General features: G+C 38.2%; 1 protein-coding gene across 2 annotated transcripts; it reads right to left on the reverse strand.

Moving 5' to 3' along the window:
* Positions 1–1,610: 1,610 nt before the first annotated feature.
* On the reverse strand, positions 1,611–13,883 carry Pxd (Peroxidase). 2 transcript variants are annotated; one of them, XM_030389055.2, is made up of 9 exons: positions 13,468–13,883; positions 4,178–4,353; positions 3,911–4,117; positions 3,624–3,835; positions 2,814–3,558; positions 2,541–2,697; positions 2,113–2,482; positions 1,934–2,039; positions 1,611–1,877 (listed from the first exon to the last, which is right to left on the reverse strand). In XM_030389055.2, the coding sequence occupies exons 1-9, from the start codon at positions 13,468–13,470 to the stop codon at positions 1,769–1,771; spliced, it is 2,085 nt and encodes a 694-aa protein (XP_030244915.1). In that variant the 5' UTR covers positions 13,471–13,883; the 3' UTR covers positions 1,611–1,768. The 2 variants fall into 2 exon arrangements, with proteins under 2 accessions (XP_030244915.1, XP_089121728.1); XM_089265602.1 differs by having other exon boundaries at positions 4,178–4,341; positions 13,468–13,588.
* Between the last annotated feature and the right edge of the window lie 2,224 nt (positions 13,884–16,107).

Consider the following 16,107-nt stretch of genomic DNA (forward strand, 5'->3'; position numbering starts at 1 on the left):
TTCAAAAATTCAGTTGGATAATTAGTGGCTTCTTCGTTTGTTACACAGTCGATAGATTTGAATGAATACAGAGTACCTACGATTTGATTTTGAATTATAAATTTTTTCTTTATTTTTAGCCGCCAAAAATGCTCGCTCACTTAACCATTTAGTATTTTTGTGGAAAGCAATGATATTCGGAAATACTTTGTTGATAAGCTCATCTTTTAATGAGACGAAATTGCAAAAATTTTGAGGAAATGAAATCAAGCTACTCGATTCGTCAACAGGAATACGGCCATTACCGATATTCAGCAATTGCTTCGAGAAATCATCAGCAGATAGATCGTTCAACAATGCAACTCTCATATCTACAGACAGTTGAAGTTTGGTTAGATATCGCCACAGATTTGATGCTTTGAGGCAAGCGTTTATTTCGTCGGCAGCAGTAGATCTTGGAATTACTGGTAGTGTTTGTCGGAAATCGCCAGATAATAAAATCCTTGAACCATTTCTTATTGCCGTTTCACGGGTTGCCTCTCTATAAGAAGCACGAATTAAGGCCCTTCTCTGCTGGGCACTAACGCGGCGCCTTTCTCAGGCGATTTCTCGTTCTTCGTCAGATAATTGACTCGCGTTATTTCGTTGCCTAATTGCATCATGGGTCCGCCGGGAAAAATTAGATCTTCTAGGACGCGGCATTTTTATTAGTAGTAATACTGAATATGAATAAATAATTTAAACAAATTTATGTTTGAGACAAACAAATACCTGAACTGTCGAGATATTTAGCTTCTGTATGCACGCGTATTATTCTTATCAAATGTGCTTTTTTTTATGAATAGTTAGGTTCACTGTTATCAAGCCTTCTGAGTATCAATGGAAATTTGAATCTTTAGGGAAAACCCGCGTTTTTCAAGTATTCGTGAAATTTTTTCAGTATTTTTAAGATCTGCTATCCTACTCGTAGCGGAGACAAATCCAACAAATCAAAAACCATGAAAATTGGTCCAGCAGATCTCGAGTTATAAGTGCTGGAAAACTTTTCACAACTCTCTTTTATATATATAGATGTATATACATCATATATATGAAATATATATATATTTATGTTTGCTCACAATTATACATGAATATTTTTTTATATGGTCATGAGTACGTATGGATATCACCGTTTGCTTGTTAGTGTGTTCTTGAGATTAATGATATAAATTCTATTTTCAAAAAGAGACGGCAGTTTAAAATTGGAGTGAAAGTAATATTGTATGATGATTTCATTTCCCCTTTATAATACGGTTATTGTAGGAAATTTTTGACTTCGTTTAAACAAAAGCGTACGCGAACAATGAAAAGAACATACAAACTCGAACAAAACAAATGCAAATGTGAGGCTTTTTCATTTTACATTTATATTTCATGAAAAAAAAAAAAAAAAAATGTCTGCAAATAAATCTGAGCTGTTTATCATATATATATTTTTAAACATGGTAAAATGATACAAAAAGAAATTGGCAAAAGATAATGATGATTGTATTTTACACATTTTCAGCAATCTCTTTGGGAATACATAAAAATATATCCATATTGTTGAACCATCATATGAAATCTGTAGATCTATAATAACTAAAGCATTTTTGTTCATTGGCAAGATTTATTTGTATATGTACATAAAAAGGGAAGTATAATACATGGAGTTTGTTGATTTGATAACTTTTTAACCTGATTAATCTATATGTTATTATATTTTGAACTAGTTAATAATAGGTTCGTGTGCAGAAAGTGAAAGTGATCATTTCTTTCCGAACAGAATAGAATGGTCTGATGGAGGCTGTACGTTCTGATCGATCCACTTTGTGAGGTCAACTTGCGGGATACTTGAGCATGGCACAACAGGGTTCCTGTTAAGATAAACATGAAAGATAATTGTCTAACAATTTACTTCTCTTATACTCACGATCCAGAAACCGTTTTAAATGCTTCAGGTTGCATGGAAGCAATATTGTTTCCGTTGTCGCATAATAAACGCGCCATGCTTGCCTTACGCAGCTCCGCTAATTGATCTAATTACAAAAGTATACGAATAATAAGTGTAATAAGTATAATGAGGATAAGCATTGCTAAATATTTTAGTACCTGGAGTAAAGCCGGTAATTTTGTCGCCATTTTCATAGAAGAAACGATCGCCTACACGAGTTCTATAGAATTGTTCTGTTAAAATGCAGAGAAACGTGGGGCCGGCTAATGCACCGGCCACATGTGCCTCCAAGGAGGCCCCGACTGTCAGGTCCACATCCTCATGGCTCGCATAGAGAGACCTGAGCGTTGCGATTATTTGGGGGCTGATCAGATCGCTAAAGTCCTCCCATGAGCTAGCGCGTTTTAGGCCACAAAATTCTCTCATATCATTGTAGGATGCAAGTCCGTGATCACGATTGCGCTGAATATCCAGTGATCGCAGATCGGAACCAAAAGGCATATTACGTCTAAATAAGAAATGCTTAATCTAAGAAAGAGGAATTACATAGTTGAGATACAATAGCATTATCCATATCCATACACACCTGTTTGTCAAAATTTATATCCGTCAGCTCTTCGGGTTGAGTTGCATGACCTCTGGTTAGGGAGTCAAAGTTGTCACCGACCTCGAGAATGCCAGGGCGATTAAACCAATCACTGAGCGTTAACGAGCCAAGCACTGATCGTAGCTCTGACAGAAGACTACAAATATACACAGATATAATACACAAATCAACATACATAGTAATTCTTTACAGGACAAAAATATACTCATGCCTTATGACAACGGAAAATTGTGGAACTGTTATCATACTTACTCCAATCTACCCTCGATCTGGGAATGGAAATATCTGAAGGCAGCCGTCGCGTGTTCGTTTAATACGCTGGGGTCGATGTTGGCATCGTAGTCATTCACGTAGCTGCCGCCGGGTGCTTTGTAGATAATTCGATTTTTTAGCATATTTTCGCCACCCAAGAAGATGGGGAGCCATTCGTAGTAGCTTATGTGTTGATACTGGGCAATGTTTATTTTGCGGGCCTCTTGGAATAGCGTGCGATCATCGAAGTGCGGATTCAGCGCTGCGAGAGCATCGGCAATGCGGTTATGCTCACGCAGCAGCACTGTTTGTAAGATAGCAAGTCCCGGGTTCTGATTGACACGCACGTCGCCAGCTCTGTAGCAGACCTCATTGGGATCAACAGCGTCGCAGTCTCCTGTGACGTTGCGGGACAACGGCAGCCACTTGGCTCCGTTGCGCTCCTCCACGATCATACGCCCACCTTGGAATTCGCGGATGTCGCTATTCTGCTGTATGGAGTTGCCGTAGACCAGCGATAGGTCCATGTAGGCCGTGACTACTGTAAGCTGCTCAGCTGGTCCACCGGTGTATTGGCAGTTGGAATCACGGTCTGTCAGTGTGCGAACAAAGTTCAGGCATTCCGTACCCACTTGGGAGTACGCCGGGTCGTGCGGCGGCACAATTATAGCAAAGCAAGTCTTATGGGCCACGTCTAAGCCAACCAGGCGTCCATCATCGGTGCAGCAACGCGTCGGATGTTTCTCTATGGAAGTAAACATTGGTAATTTGGGCATTTGAATAGTGTGAATAGTGCAGATGGAATCGTACTTGATTGGGTTCCACCAGCTTGCATGCTCATGTCGTGCGTTATTATCTGGCCCCATTGCATATTGTGCAGCGTGAACTGGGGATCGGGCACATCCTGTTCGCCAAACGCCACCAGAGATACCAGACGTGCACTGGGCAGCTCATCGCCAGTGACAGAACGAGTTGGTGCTGAGATTCCATCGGCGTACTTGGGCGATAAAAGCCGTCCGTATCTTACAAATAAGAATTTTGATATTTGCATTAAGAATGATGTAAAGGTGATGTATGAACATAAGTGTAAGTCCTACTTTGTATTAGGAACGCCAAGTCCTGGACGTTCTAAGTGATTGCACGAGCCATCCATCGTGCGATAAGCCGACTTCTCACACACAGCTGGAGGACTCGCACACGTGACTCGCGATGGCATCGGAGGTGCTCGTGGGGTGCTTACTATTGAGAGGAAGGGATTCTGTGGGGCGGGTGAGGTATCCGCCAGTCCTGTTGGTAGGGCATTTCTAAAGATAAGCAAAAGAGTCAGAGTTCATAGTTGGGTGTGAGAAGGCCAAGGCTCTTACCCTAGCAAAAACTGACTTGGTGAGCCCTGAAGATACCCAAACCCATGGAAGTTACCTTCACGGGGCTGCAGATGATCGTTATGTACGATATGATAGCCAGAAGACACTTTTAGCCCAAGCGCCTCATAGGCAAGACCCAAAAGGCCAAGTAGGAGCATAATTTTCTGCAAGCCAGCCTGAAATGAAGTGTATCATTGCTGTTATTAAACTATTTAAACTAAATTTATATCTATATAACAATTATATGAATAAGACGCTTTTAGTATCATTTATTTTCAGTCTTGCTGGCTTTAGATGTCTGCAGTCCATTGACATTGCGAAATCCATTTCGATCTACTGGCAACATAGACATGCACAGCTACTTTGCATGTCTGCCAAGTATTAGTGCAGCTAGGGAAAAGTTGACTGCAGCCATTCAAAGTCGATCTACAGGCTCCTGCTGTTATGGTCAGAACTGGTTTCATCACCTTTTCGGTTTGAGTTCTGTCTTTGTATTATTTATTTGCATTGCGACATTTGATCAGACAGACCAAACAAACATTTGGAGGTGGTATTTCCCGAAGTTAAATGCGAGCATAAGAGAATGTATTCATAGTACTTATAATAAATAAATTTGTGTAAGTAATTTACTATATACAATGTATAAGTATGTACTATGAACTGAGCTGGCGTGAAAAGTCTCATAATTGTTTTATTATGATAATGCTCATTTGACCAATTTGCAGTCTACTTATGTAAGTAAGCTGAATTGCTGGTCTCTATTAGTTACTTGAACACAATGAACTTTGTTTTTGCAGCTCTCTAACCTCGGGCTTACACATAGACTCATTTATCTGGCAAGCGAGCTACCACGACTCCAAGCCTAAAGTCAGACGTTTGTGCCAAATGCCAGCTGCATGCAAATGGTTCCATGACAAAAGCTAACACAAACAAATAGTACTATAGTATAGCACGTTTTAATTGCATGTCAAGCAGAACAATGGCTAAGACAATGGGATCGAACGGACGGCGGCAGCTCAACATGAAAAGCTGCAATGAGTCTTGGGTACCGTAACAGGCTCTGGCCGGGTCGGCTTCCTAGTTGGGTCAGCCTCGTGCCTCAATTAACAGCACCAATGCAGCGCTCTGACGTCCATCTCGCCCAACAATCTCCAACATCGGGCATATCGGATTAGAAAAATAAATAAAAAAACGGGTAGACACACGATTTTGAATTCTAATTTAAACTGGATTAGCAAGGCAGTTGGCTAGCACAACGCAAACAACAGTCATTGCTCAAGGTTAATCACTGATATTTTCGCAAATGCCTAACGACAGGTTATATCGAAGAGGCTGTGCCCCGAAACTAGCTAGTCCCAGTCATAAGTATTCATCCACTGTATTCGCTTAGAGCAGGATAAATAAATGTCTGAGATATTTCTTTATTAATAACAAGTAAGAAAGCTCTAGTCGAGACTGCTCGACTACGAGATCCCCTGAACCCTACAAGCAACTGATATTCAATAATAGTTAGCACACACACACGCACACGCACACGCAAACACACACACGCATACAAACAAATACACGCACACACATACACATACAAACAAACACACGCGCATACACACACTCACATATACAGGCGATTGCGCTTGGGTTGCGCTGCAGTGTTGGCGATATTATGAGAACTTATTTGATGAATAATTTAATTTCTAGACGTACGATCGTAATGAAACTTTCAGAACGTAATCATAATGTTTAAATGTATGTGTGTACCGAAGCACAAGTCTCTAGTATTTGATATAAGACTTTTACAAAGATGATGGTGAGGGGGTGGATTTAGAGGTGGGGGGTAAATTTTAACAAAAACCGAAATTGGATAAAATACATCTTTATATATATTTTAAATTTGGAGACGCTAGCTTGAAAGATGTAGGAGATATAATTTTTTAAGTGATCTTCGATAAGGTTTTTTATCGATAAAAAAGTATCGGAATGAGTTATCGTTTTTTAGTGATAAACTCGATATGCGCGTGATATATACGGACATTTTAAAAAAAAGTTGAAGTCTCTAGCTCTTATATCTTCAGAAATCGACGCGTTCAAACATACGGACAGACGGACGGACGGACGGACAGACAGACGGACAGGGCTAAATCGACTCAGCTTGTCGCCCTGATCAAGAATATATATACTTTGTGGGGTCTGCCACGCCTCCTTCTGCCTGTTACATACATTTTAACAAAACCATTATACCCTGATTTCCCATTTTCAATGGGTTCAGGGTATAAAAAAGATTATGGGCAAAAAGAAATATATGTAAGTAGGTGATGGAGTCGAGTATGTATTTCAAATTGGTTAATAATGAATTTTAATGAACGAATTGCCTCTTGCTGTTTACATTCCCAAGTGTTTGGGTCAGAAATTCTCGCATATTTTATTGGGAATACATGCGGTTTAAGTGGGCCAACATATAAACAGACGACTTCTGTCCATATTGGGTAAATGAGAGCAAATTTTTACAACTTTAACGACTTCTAATTAACATTGAGCTCGGAGTTGTTCGCGTCGCTAAAGAAATTTGGTGATCATTAAAGTGTAAAATAGCTCTGCGCAATACGATAAAGAAATTCGATACAAAATGATTGATTTATTGATGGCTGGCCCAGACTGGCCCAGCCTTATAGGTCGGCAGCCAGTGTTGCGCCTGCTTGCCAGTGCTCCATAATGGATATATAGACGTACATATCTGTCAGCATCTTTCTGGTGCTACGAGGCATGTAAACGTGCTCTGCCCACCAATCGACAGGCATGGCGATAGACCTATGTAAGTAACAAGCACTAATTGAAATTGCCATTTACAGTGAAAGTGTCCCAAAGCCAGTGGAGCACCAAGACTATCCAGCAGCACCTTAAGGCAGCTCGGATTGGCTCGCAGCTCTGCTCTGATCTGCTCTGGTATTCGAAGCGTCAGCTTATGCGTTTTGCAATTATTTTGCTTCTTCTGAGATCTGTGATAAATAATTACAAAATATTTGAGATTTTCTGCAAGCGAAATCGAAGGCACAGACATATTTTATGCAACAACACGACAGCTTTTCGTATAATTGATGCCAATAAGTAGAGTGGCACATCGAGTGCCCACACAAACATAATAGCTCTGTGTGTGCGTGTGAGTGTGTGTGTGTGCATAGTGCACAAAAAATATTCATCTACATTCACATAGACACGCATGAGCATGTTTTGTATCGAAAAAGTCTTGTGACCAACCAGACCCAGACGCAGAGCTCTGGCAGCAGTTGGCTAAAAGTCACATGAGCTTAAATCATTGAGTGTATCGCATAGTATATATAGCATGATACACTAACTCGATGGGGTGCTTAGAAATCTATGAACTTTTTGGACGCGAGTGGTCGCATTTTGCCCGCAAAATCCATTAATTAATTAATGGCGAATGTAATTATCAATTGCCTTTGTCGTCGTAAATTTAGATGCTACAAACAAATTGTTTCTTGACGTTTTTTGGTCAATTTAGGCAGTTGGTCGTAACTGGTTGCAGAGGAAATTGAAATGCGGCCAGTTCCAATCGTTAGCCTCAAATATATAGATGTGTGTTGCATGTTTGGATAGAGTTGATGTCAATCATAATGTTCCTTTATTATGATAGCTAACTCGAAAGACCGCTTTTTTTTCTCAGGTTGGCCAGAAAGAGTATATGCCGCCCATAAGTAGTTGGCTTAAAAGTCAACGCCATCTTGCATAGACGCGCTATCGTTCTAACGTCAGTCCCAAGGTAGTGCAATGCCTTTCGCCATTCGGAGTGACATATCACGATTTCGACTTTAAAGCTAGCCCGTAGTACGCCCGATACACTTTTAATTAGTGAGCGAGCGACTTAAATCAGCTAATTTCTTGAATAGGTGCTGCAAATTATGGAAGCAAACATTTAGTCATATCCTTTAAACTTGTATTTGTTTGACGTTCAATTTACAATTGCTTTCGCATCTGGACCTTTTAAGACTTGTTTTTGCAACAAGTATTTAAGTACTCAAAATGCATATTAATTTTGTTTTTATGGCACTCTTTATTTTTCTACAAAATCGCAAATATTTAAATATTTTAAAGTATAAACAAACATTGGTATTTAGAATTTGCTATGAGCCGGTTTCAATACGGTCCGGTTTCATATTGCCTTTGCTTGGGTAAATTGGGGGATTGTCACTGTTAATATACGTATATATATATATATATATATATATATGTGTATTACTTAATACATTATTTGCTACGAGATACGTGCAAATAAATGTGTTAAGTAAAAATAATCACATGAGCTGATTTATTAAAGTCTATTTGAAAGTTATTAATAGGCCGTATTCACTTTAAAATTTGATATTCCAAAAATGCCATAATAACGTTTTTCCTTTCACAATCACAATCCCATCACTTCAGTGCTCCAATCTCTTTATACAGTATGACTGGCGCATAGTTCAATCCCTTGCTTGACAATAATGATCTTGCTTTCCATGAGCTACTGCTTGGTTAAGCTTTTCCGTAGCATGTTTCAGCGGCAATTAAAATCAAGGTAATTATGATGCTCTTAACGCAATTGCCGTATCCGGCCCGATTCCGGCCCCTACGCCAGCGACGGCACTGACAATGCCAACCAGAGCAGATCCAACAGCAACAGCGTTGTCTTTAAACGGAAGAGAGTGAGCAAAAAATTGTCAGGCGACAATAACAAGAGACAAGCGAGAAACAAACAAAAAGATAAAACATTAATAATAAGCACTGTTTGACGATTAAAGTCGGGGGATATGTAAAAACGCCAACGAATTATACTGAATTATATAATAATGAAAATAATAATTATTTAATTAAGAAAATTAATTAATAATAAGTACGTAAATAAGAAAATATGATCTGGAAGTATTGACATATATAGGCAAAAGTCTCACAATTTGGAGACCAAATCGGTGTGAAAAGCAGACGAAATTTTTTCTTCATATATCTATATTTTGGCAGTTGAAACCGTCTCTTTGATAAAATATAAATATGTGAAAACGACCGTTCCTAAAATTTGTTTTATCAGCTTGTTGGTGTAACCTTTGTATCCCTGGTGATCTTCTCTGCAGTAAGAGGTGTAAGCATTACTATCATGAAAGTTAGCTCTTAAGAATTTCTGGTTTTTTTTAACGTCTCTAATAATTAAAATTCAAAATTCAAACATAAGGCACGTAGTACAGGGTATTGTTTGTTTATGCACTGGCAATTGTCTCTTTAGCATTAGGGATTTTAAAGACTGATATGATTATTATTGTCCCCGTTGGCAAGATGCAGTTACAGCTGCGTAATGAGTAAAGCACGAAGTCTGTGCAACATGCTCGACACCGTCATAATTACACTGACAATACGCTGTCTGTGGGTAGATTGTGCGAAACAATGTGTGAATTTCTACAACTCCATTCAAATGTCGCACGCGATTCGCCACAGCTGCCGACGCTGCCATCGCCCCCATCGCCTCTAGCCTCCCCTCGGGCGCAGCTAACAACAAGCCTCCGTCTGTAAGATGAAGTTGTAATTGACTTAAATTATGGCCAGATGCGGTTTGCTTTTAACCGTTAGCCGTCGGCTGTTAACCGTAATGTCTGCCACTGACTTAAGCGCCTGTGTTGCCGCTGTTGTTGCTGCGGCTGCTGATGTTATAACTGTTGCTATAGACCTTGACTTTGAAAGTGTACAAGTTGCTTGAGTAGTTGCATCAACTAACGATTCGCAGCGTAAATGAAACCGAGAGTTAATGCCAAGCTGAAACTGGTTAAATTAACGCGTCATTCGCTTTCTTTCGGCGTTTAAGATTTTGAGGTCGCTAGACTCTTTTTGATTTGAATCACGTCATTGTCGCTATCCATAATTACTTCAATTCGAATTGCGTGTGATTTTCTCCATATTTGCCTCAAACAGAGATAGAGAGAAACAGAGATATCTTATTCTTAAGAAGCATTTCTGTTCCAAAAGAGATGTCAAAGAGGAACAGCCTACTTTGTACTTATCTGTCTAAAAAAGTTTATCCTTTCTTAAATTTTTTATGAATTATTGCAGTTTAAAAATTGAACAAACATTTAATTGCCTTATCATTATTTCCAATTTACATACTTTTTCTCAATTCGTCAATTTTTTTTTTTAGTATTTATTATTTTTTTTTCTAATTGTTTTCTTTTTTTTTTGCACACTTAAATAATTTCACATTATCCAATTTGTATATTTTCTCTTCAAAGTTCTAGTAAGAATATTCTGTTTTTATGTTCTGAAGTATCATTATTAATTAACTGTATCAAATTTAACTCTAATAATAAATAATAAATAATATAATATATATATAATAAAATATATATAAGCATTGTTTGGATCACCTCAATCATAAAAATCACATTCTACGTCATGCTCGGGTAATTAATGTTGAAATTATAAATTATATATATTATATAATTATATATTTGTTATAATTATTAACTTTATGAATTATTTGGGTTAGCTGGAGAATTCTCGAGCGCAATTTGATAAACCTTTTATACTCGTTCATGAGGTGAATATATTACATTTATTTTGTGTAATCTGAACGTCTAAAACAACATCAGCGACTTCCGTCGCTCATATAAAACATCATCAGTCCATTTACCTGCAAAATCGGATAAGATCCATTTGTAATGAGTGCATCTGTGTGTATCTGTTTTTTTTTTTTTTTTTTTTTTTTTTTTTTTTTTTTTTTTTTTAATAACAGAGATTACGAAATTCATACTTGATATAGGTTTCTATCAATATACGGAATAAAATAAGAAACAAACAGGCAGCAATCTTAGAGTCGGGCGCTCACGGTCACTAAAGAGAAAATATGAAAGTCTAGTGGTCAGCAAGGAGTTTATAGTTTGCAAATTCAACTCCTTGGGAAATATTTTTTATTTTATTGCCATACTATAGTCGGCGAAGCTATATACGAAGGTATATACGAGTTACTTGATTAAATAGAATATTTAATTAACTATTGGAATAAACTATTTAATTAAACTATTGGATTCCAGTGTTTGGCACGATTAACTGCATATTGCAGAGTTCTGCGTTTACCTATTACCATTTAGTTATTTTTATGACGTTTTGATTTTCCAAATTTGTCCAAATTTGTGTTCGAATAGATCCATTTAAGGTTTATGTCGAGATAAGTGGACATGTGGAACGGAATGGGAAAGGTACCCTTATGGCTTATGTCGGCGAGCATTAAAGTATACTTATATTTTTATATGTACAGATATGTACTTCAACAATTATTGCCGACAGCATAGCAAAATGATTGAAAACCGGAAAAACAATGCATCAGAAATAATGTAACTCTGAGTTTTCGAAAACAATCCCCAATCTTCGGTTAGCCTTTGTGGGAGTTTTATCCAATAGCAGAGCTATGCCATTGTTTCCTACGCTCAGAGATGACGTGATGTGATTCAACAAAAAAAAAAAAAAAAAAAAAGTAAAAAACGACCTAATCACATGTAATATTTATTGTGAAGCATCTGATTATTAATCGCTTAGTCTAAATGAGTTTCGGAGCAAATGTAGGTATAACACATAACCCGTTCAATGGCCTATGCTGCATTTACATATCTGACTTCTGGGTTTTGGGTTTTGGTTTTGGTTTTGGTGCTGGTTCGAATATATGTATGTATATAGCCAGTGAACTGAACTGAATGTAATCGGCAAGTGAATGGCAAGTCGTCAAATTGTGGTTATACTCGCGCATAAGTACACAAGCCAACACACACACCAAGTCGGCTATAATGATGTTTGTATATCATTAATCGTCATAATTAAGTTGCGTAACTAGCTCCAAGACTCCACCAGCGGACAGAGAGAGAGAGAGAGAGAGAGAGAGAGAAAGAGAGAGAGTGAGAGCTAATTGGCGACCAAGAGAAAGTATGGGTGTATGAGCGGCCGGCAGGACCTGCAGCCACCGAACTTAACGCCTGGCTAGGCCACATGCCTTTAAATGAGTCCACAGTGCTACTGAGTAGTAAGCCGCCTTCTATGCAAATAGCTCGCAAACAAAATCGAGCCAATGGCAGTGTAACCGACATTTAGCTTTAGCTTTGGCCACTGTCAGCAGTTGGCCCCACTTGAAAAATTCAAATATGCCAGTATATAATGGCAGTAAATAATTTATGGTTGCTGCTAAGCGTTGGTGACTGTCTGCATTGATTACTATTGAAAATTCTTACAATACTGGCTTGCCTAGAGCCGATGCTGAACAATGGGGCGTAACCGATATAATCAGATGGCGTCGATTTGCGGCCATGCACCAAAACGCCTGATCTATTAATAAAGATGGGGCGAGGTGTGAGGGGCAGGGGGAGGTAGAGGTACGGGACAGGGGTAGGCATGAAAGGGAATTCGAAGATTCATTTTGTGATAGTTTCACGCCCCTCAATTCAGGACAGCCATACAAAAGCACCACAAAAACGAAAACGAATTCAACTATGAAGGTCATCCGTTTGCTACCTTAAATTAATTACAATACTTAGCCTTTAATATTAGGAAAAAAAACACAAAAGCAATTTTTAACACAATCACAATTATTATGTTACTTTCAAAGCTGTGTGTGTGTTTTAGTGTACGGCTAAGAGCTGAGCTGGTATCGCATAAACAATGGTCTGTAATTTGGTTTTAAATAAGCCATTAAAGGCGGCCAACATAAACTGGTATGCATAGTTAGAGTCAGATTAACAAATAATCTCAAATTATATATGCACAGACACTAAACGAGTGCACACACACATTTATTTTACACACTCAAGCAGTTCAAGTCACTTGCGAAAGTGCTACGTGTCCGACCATAATGTGGTCAGCATCAAGGCGACATAAAAGCCGTCTTATCTTATTATTTGCGAATTTTGTACTAGCCAGAAAATGAACAGAAGTCAGATTATCGGTTATTCAAGTCTAGGTATTTTGAACCATATAAAAATTGTGTGTATAAAAGTACGAATTCCTTTAATGCATTTTATAATTCTTCTTTGTCTTTCTGTAAAATTTAAAAATGATCACAGTCCTTAACCTTAAGAGATATTACTTTTCAGCAATAGTTGAAAAATTCGAGATATTTTTAATTTATTAACAATCCATTTTTCCAATAACACGCCTCAAAAATACTTATTGTATATATTTAGAAATATTTGAAGCATGTGGATAATTGATTCATTAAAATAAAATAATTATTTTTTATTTATAATTATGTGTTTATAGCCTTAAGTTCTGCCACTTACCATGCTAAACTTCTCTCCTCTCTCTCAGTTCAGCAATTTGTGTTTATTTTCGCTTGAAACAGTTATATATCTTTCACTTTTAATAAATCGCGATATGCAACACCTTAAATATATGTCTACGAGCACCTAGTATTCGCTATTCGCCGATTGGCAAATCTGAATAGTAAATTCCACGCTCAGTTGGGCATATGTTAGGTATCGTATATTGATATTGGCAAGAAATATTTTGATTTAATTCGATTTGGTTTGATTCGATATAGCAAATTTGCAGCTCAATTGGCCACACAACACCACTCAACACCTGCTCATAGATGAGCACCAAGCTCTTAGTCGACAGCTGGATTAGATTACGATCCGTTGGGTAAATCTCTTTCGACCAAAACCAAGTACCCAAGTTGCTGTCGGCGGCAAACTAACTGGCCAGCCGTTGATTTTTGGGCTTTTATAACGAATCGACATGGACTGCCACAGCAACTGAACAGCTGAGCAGCTGAGTAACTGAGTAACAGAGCAACCGAGCTGCGCAGCGCCTAAGCCCACCAAGCTGCCTGAGCTTGCTGTTGAGCGTTTGCTTAAAGCCAGTTTGCGGTTGGTAGCGCTGCAGGCACAGGCGCAGGCGCAACTCACTGAATGGAAGAGGTGAGGGCAGGCGCAGACGCAGGCTAAGGCTTAGACGGCGCCGTCGACGGCGACGCCGGCTGCGAAGAAGCTTGCTTACATTTTTTCGCTCTGCTCTAATTTATAGCCATACGTCGCGGCGATGGCGGCTCAGGGACGGGAGCAACAGCAACACACGTCGCAGGCGCTACTTAATACGTTCGGCAGTTTTTATGCTTGATACTTGCAATCTGTGCAATTTCAGTCTATTGGCCGGTTGTCACTTTTTGGCTAGGACCCACAGAGCAGTGCTTCACAATCTGGGCCAAAAGGCATTTGTACAACATTAACGTATACTCGCATATGAAATACGAAGCTGGACTCACAGACGCACACATTTATATACACATACACATACGTAACCCCATCGACCTTTTCGGAATGCTGCTGTTGTAATGCGACAAACGTCGAATGGAATCGACATCGGCATCGCCATCTGTGACCTAGAAAGCTTTTCTTTTGAACATGTTACGCAAACTGGAGTTGTGTTTGCGTGACGTTGACAATTGGACAATTGTTTTCATTAATTAAACATTTTCAACACACATAATATTGCAACTTTTCATAACGTCTTATTATTTACATACTGGTATAGAAACATGATTGACGATATAGAAAATTTATACGCACTCGTATCTCAATTCTGCAAGTGGAACGCAGCTTAAAAAAGTCAGCTCTACGTTTACCGCTTTGCTGTGTAATTACTATGATAGTTTATCGTACGCTTTAAAATAACATCGATACACATGAGTCCAGTATCAGTGGTACACTGAACAAGGCTCTAGGGGCCGCGGTGTCAGTCAAAAAAAAAAAAAAACAGGAAATATTTCTAGGCACACACACACGCATACAAACAAGCACAAGCACACACACGCACATAGACAGGCGATCACGCTTGGGTTGCGCTGCAGTGTTGGCAATATTTTGAGAATTTATAATTAGACGGACAGACAGACAGACGGACAGGGTCAAATCGACTCAGCTCGTCGCCCTGATCAAGAATATATATACTTTGTGGGGTCTGCCACGCCTCCTTCTGCCTGTTACATACATTTTAATAAAACCATTATACCCTGATTTCCCATTTTCAATGGGTTCAGGGTATAACAAAAAACCTTTAAAAAAATTGTTTGGCGTTACCGACTGTAGAATACTTAATTACAGTCCAAAAACTTTTATTGTTAAGTCATTGGAAAATATAGTTGCTTTACGTCTTTCCACTTCCCAGCAGGACTTAATATACATATCATTTTATTTTTGATTTCAAGGTGTTAATATATTAAACATTTAGAACTTCACAAAACCAATATACGATTATAACAAGGACGACAGCTCTCCATTTTGTTTGTGAGCTATAATAGCCTAGCAGTATATATTCCCTCGAGCATAAAGAGACCAAAAAATAAAATTTTAAAAAGTTCCATTTATAACTATGATTTCTTATTTTTAAAATGTGGGAAACCATAATGCTGATATGGTGATAATGATAATATCCAAAGTCAAAAGCTGCAAAAATCGATTTGATTTTCATTAGATAAAAATTATATAAGTCTTCTCTTGAAAAATCGCCCCTGATTACTAATTCAAAAGCCACATTCAAACCTTCAAATATTACTTAACATATCTATATCTTTATCTTTATATGTAAGCATTTCTATCTATCTTATTTTGGATATACATTTACCTCTGCATGTATATGTATTATATATTATAGTCAGAAGTACCCATATCTTTATGTCATGCTCCGATTTCAGTCTAAATATTTTAAACTTCGTGTACTGCAATTAAATTATATTCAAATTGCAAAAGGGGAGTATCCTAAATCGACTCATGCATACAAATGGGCTGAGACTAAGAATTGTAGCATTGAATTAAATATACTTCATGAATATTAAGTATATTGTATATAGTGAATTAACTACCAAATTCTTTCAAAGGCTATTTCCATTCTTCTATTTTTCCTTCGTGTCTGTTGTTACTCTA

Source organism: Drosophila navojoa, chromosome 2 (assembly GCF_054131105.1).
Source record: "Drosophila navojoa isolate 15081-1374.11 chromosome 2, UAZ_NAV_1.0, whole genome shotgun sequence".
Taxonomy (NCBI): Eukaryota; Metazoa; Arthropoda; class Insecta; order Diptera; family Drosophilidae; genus Drosophila; species Drosophila navojoa.

Excerpts from the sequence above, each read along its gene's own strand:
- Pxd (XM_030389055.2), bottom strand. Across the intron at positions 4,118-4,177 it reads CCAAGTCAGTTTTTGCTAGG|AAATGCCCTACCAACAGGAC; the intron begins GTAAGAGCCTTG and ends GCTTATCTTTAG. Across the intron at positions 2,040-2,112 it reads AATTACCGGCTTTACTCCAG|ATCAATTAGCGGAGCTGCGT; the intron begins GTACTAAAATAT and ends TTTTGTAATTAG.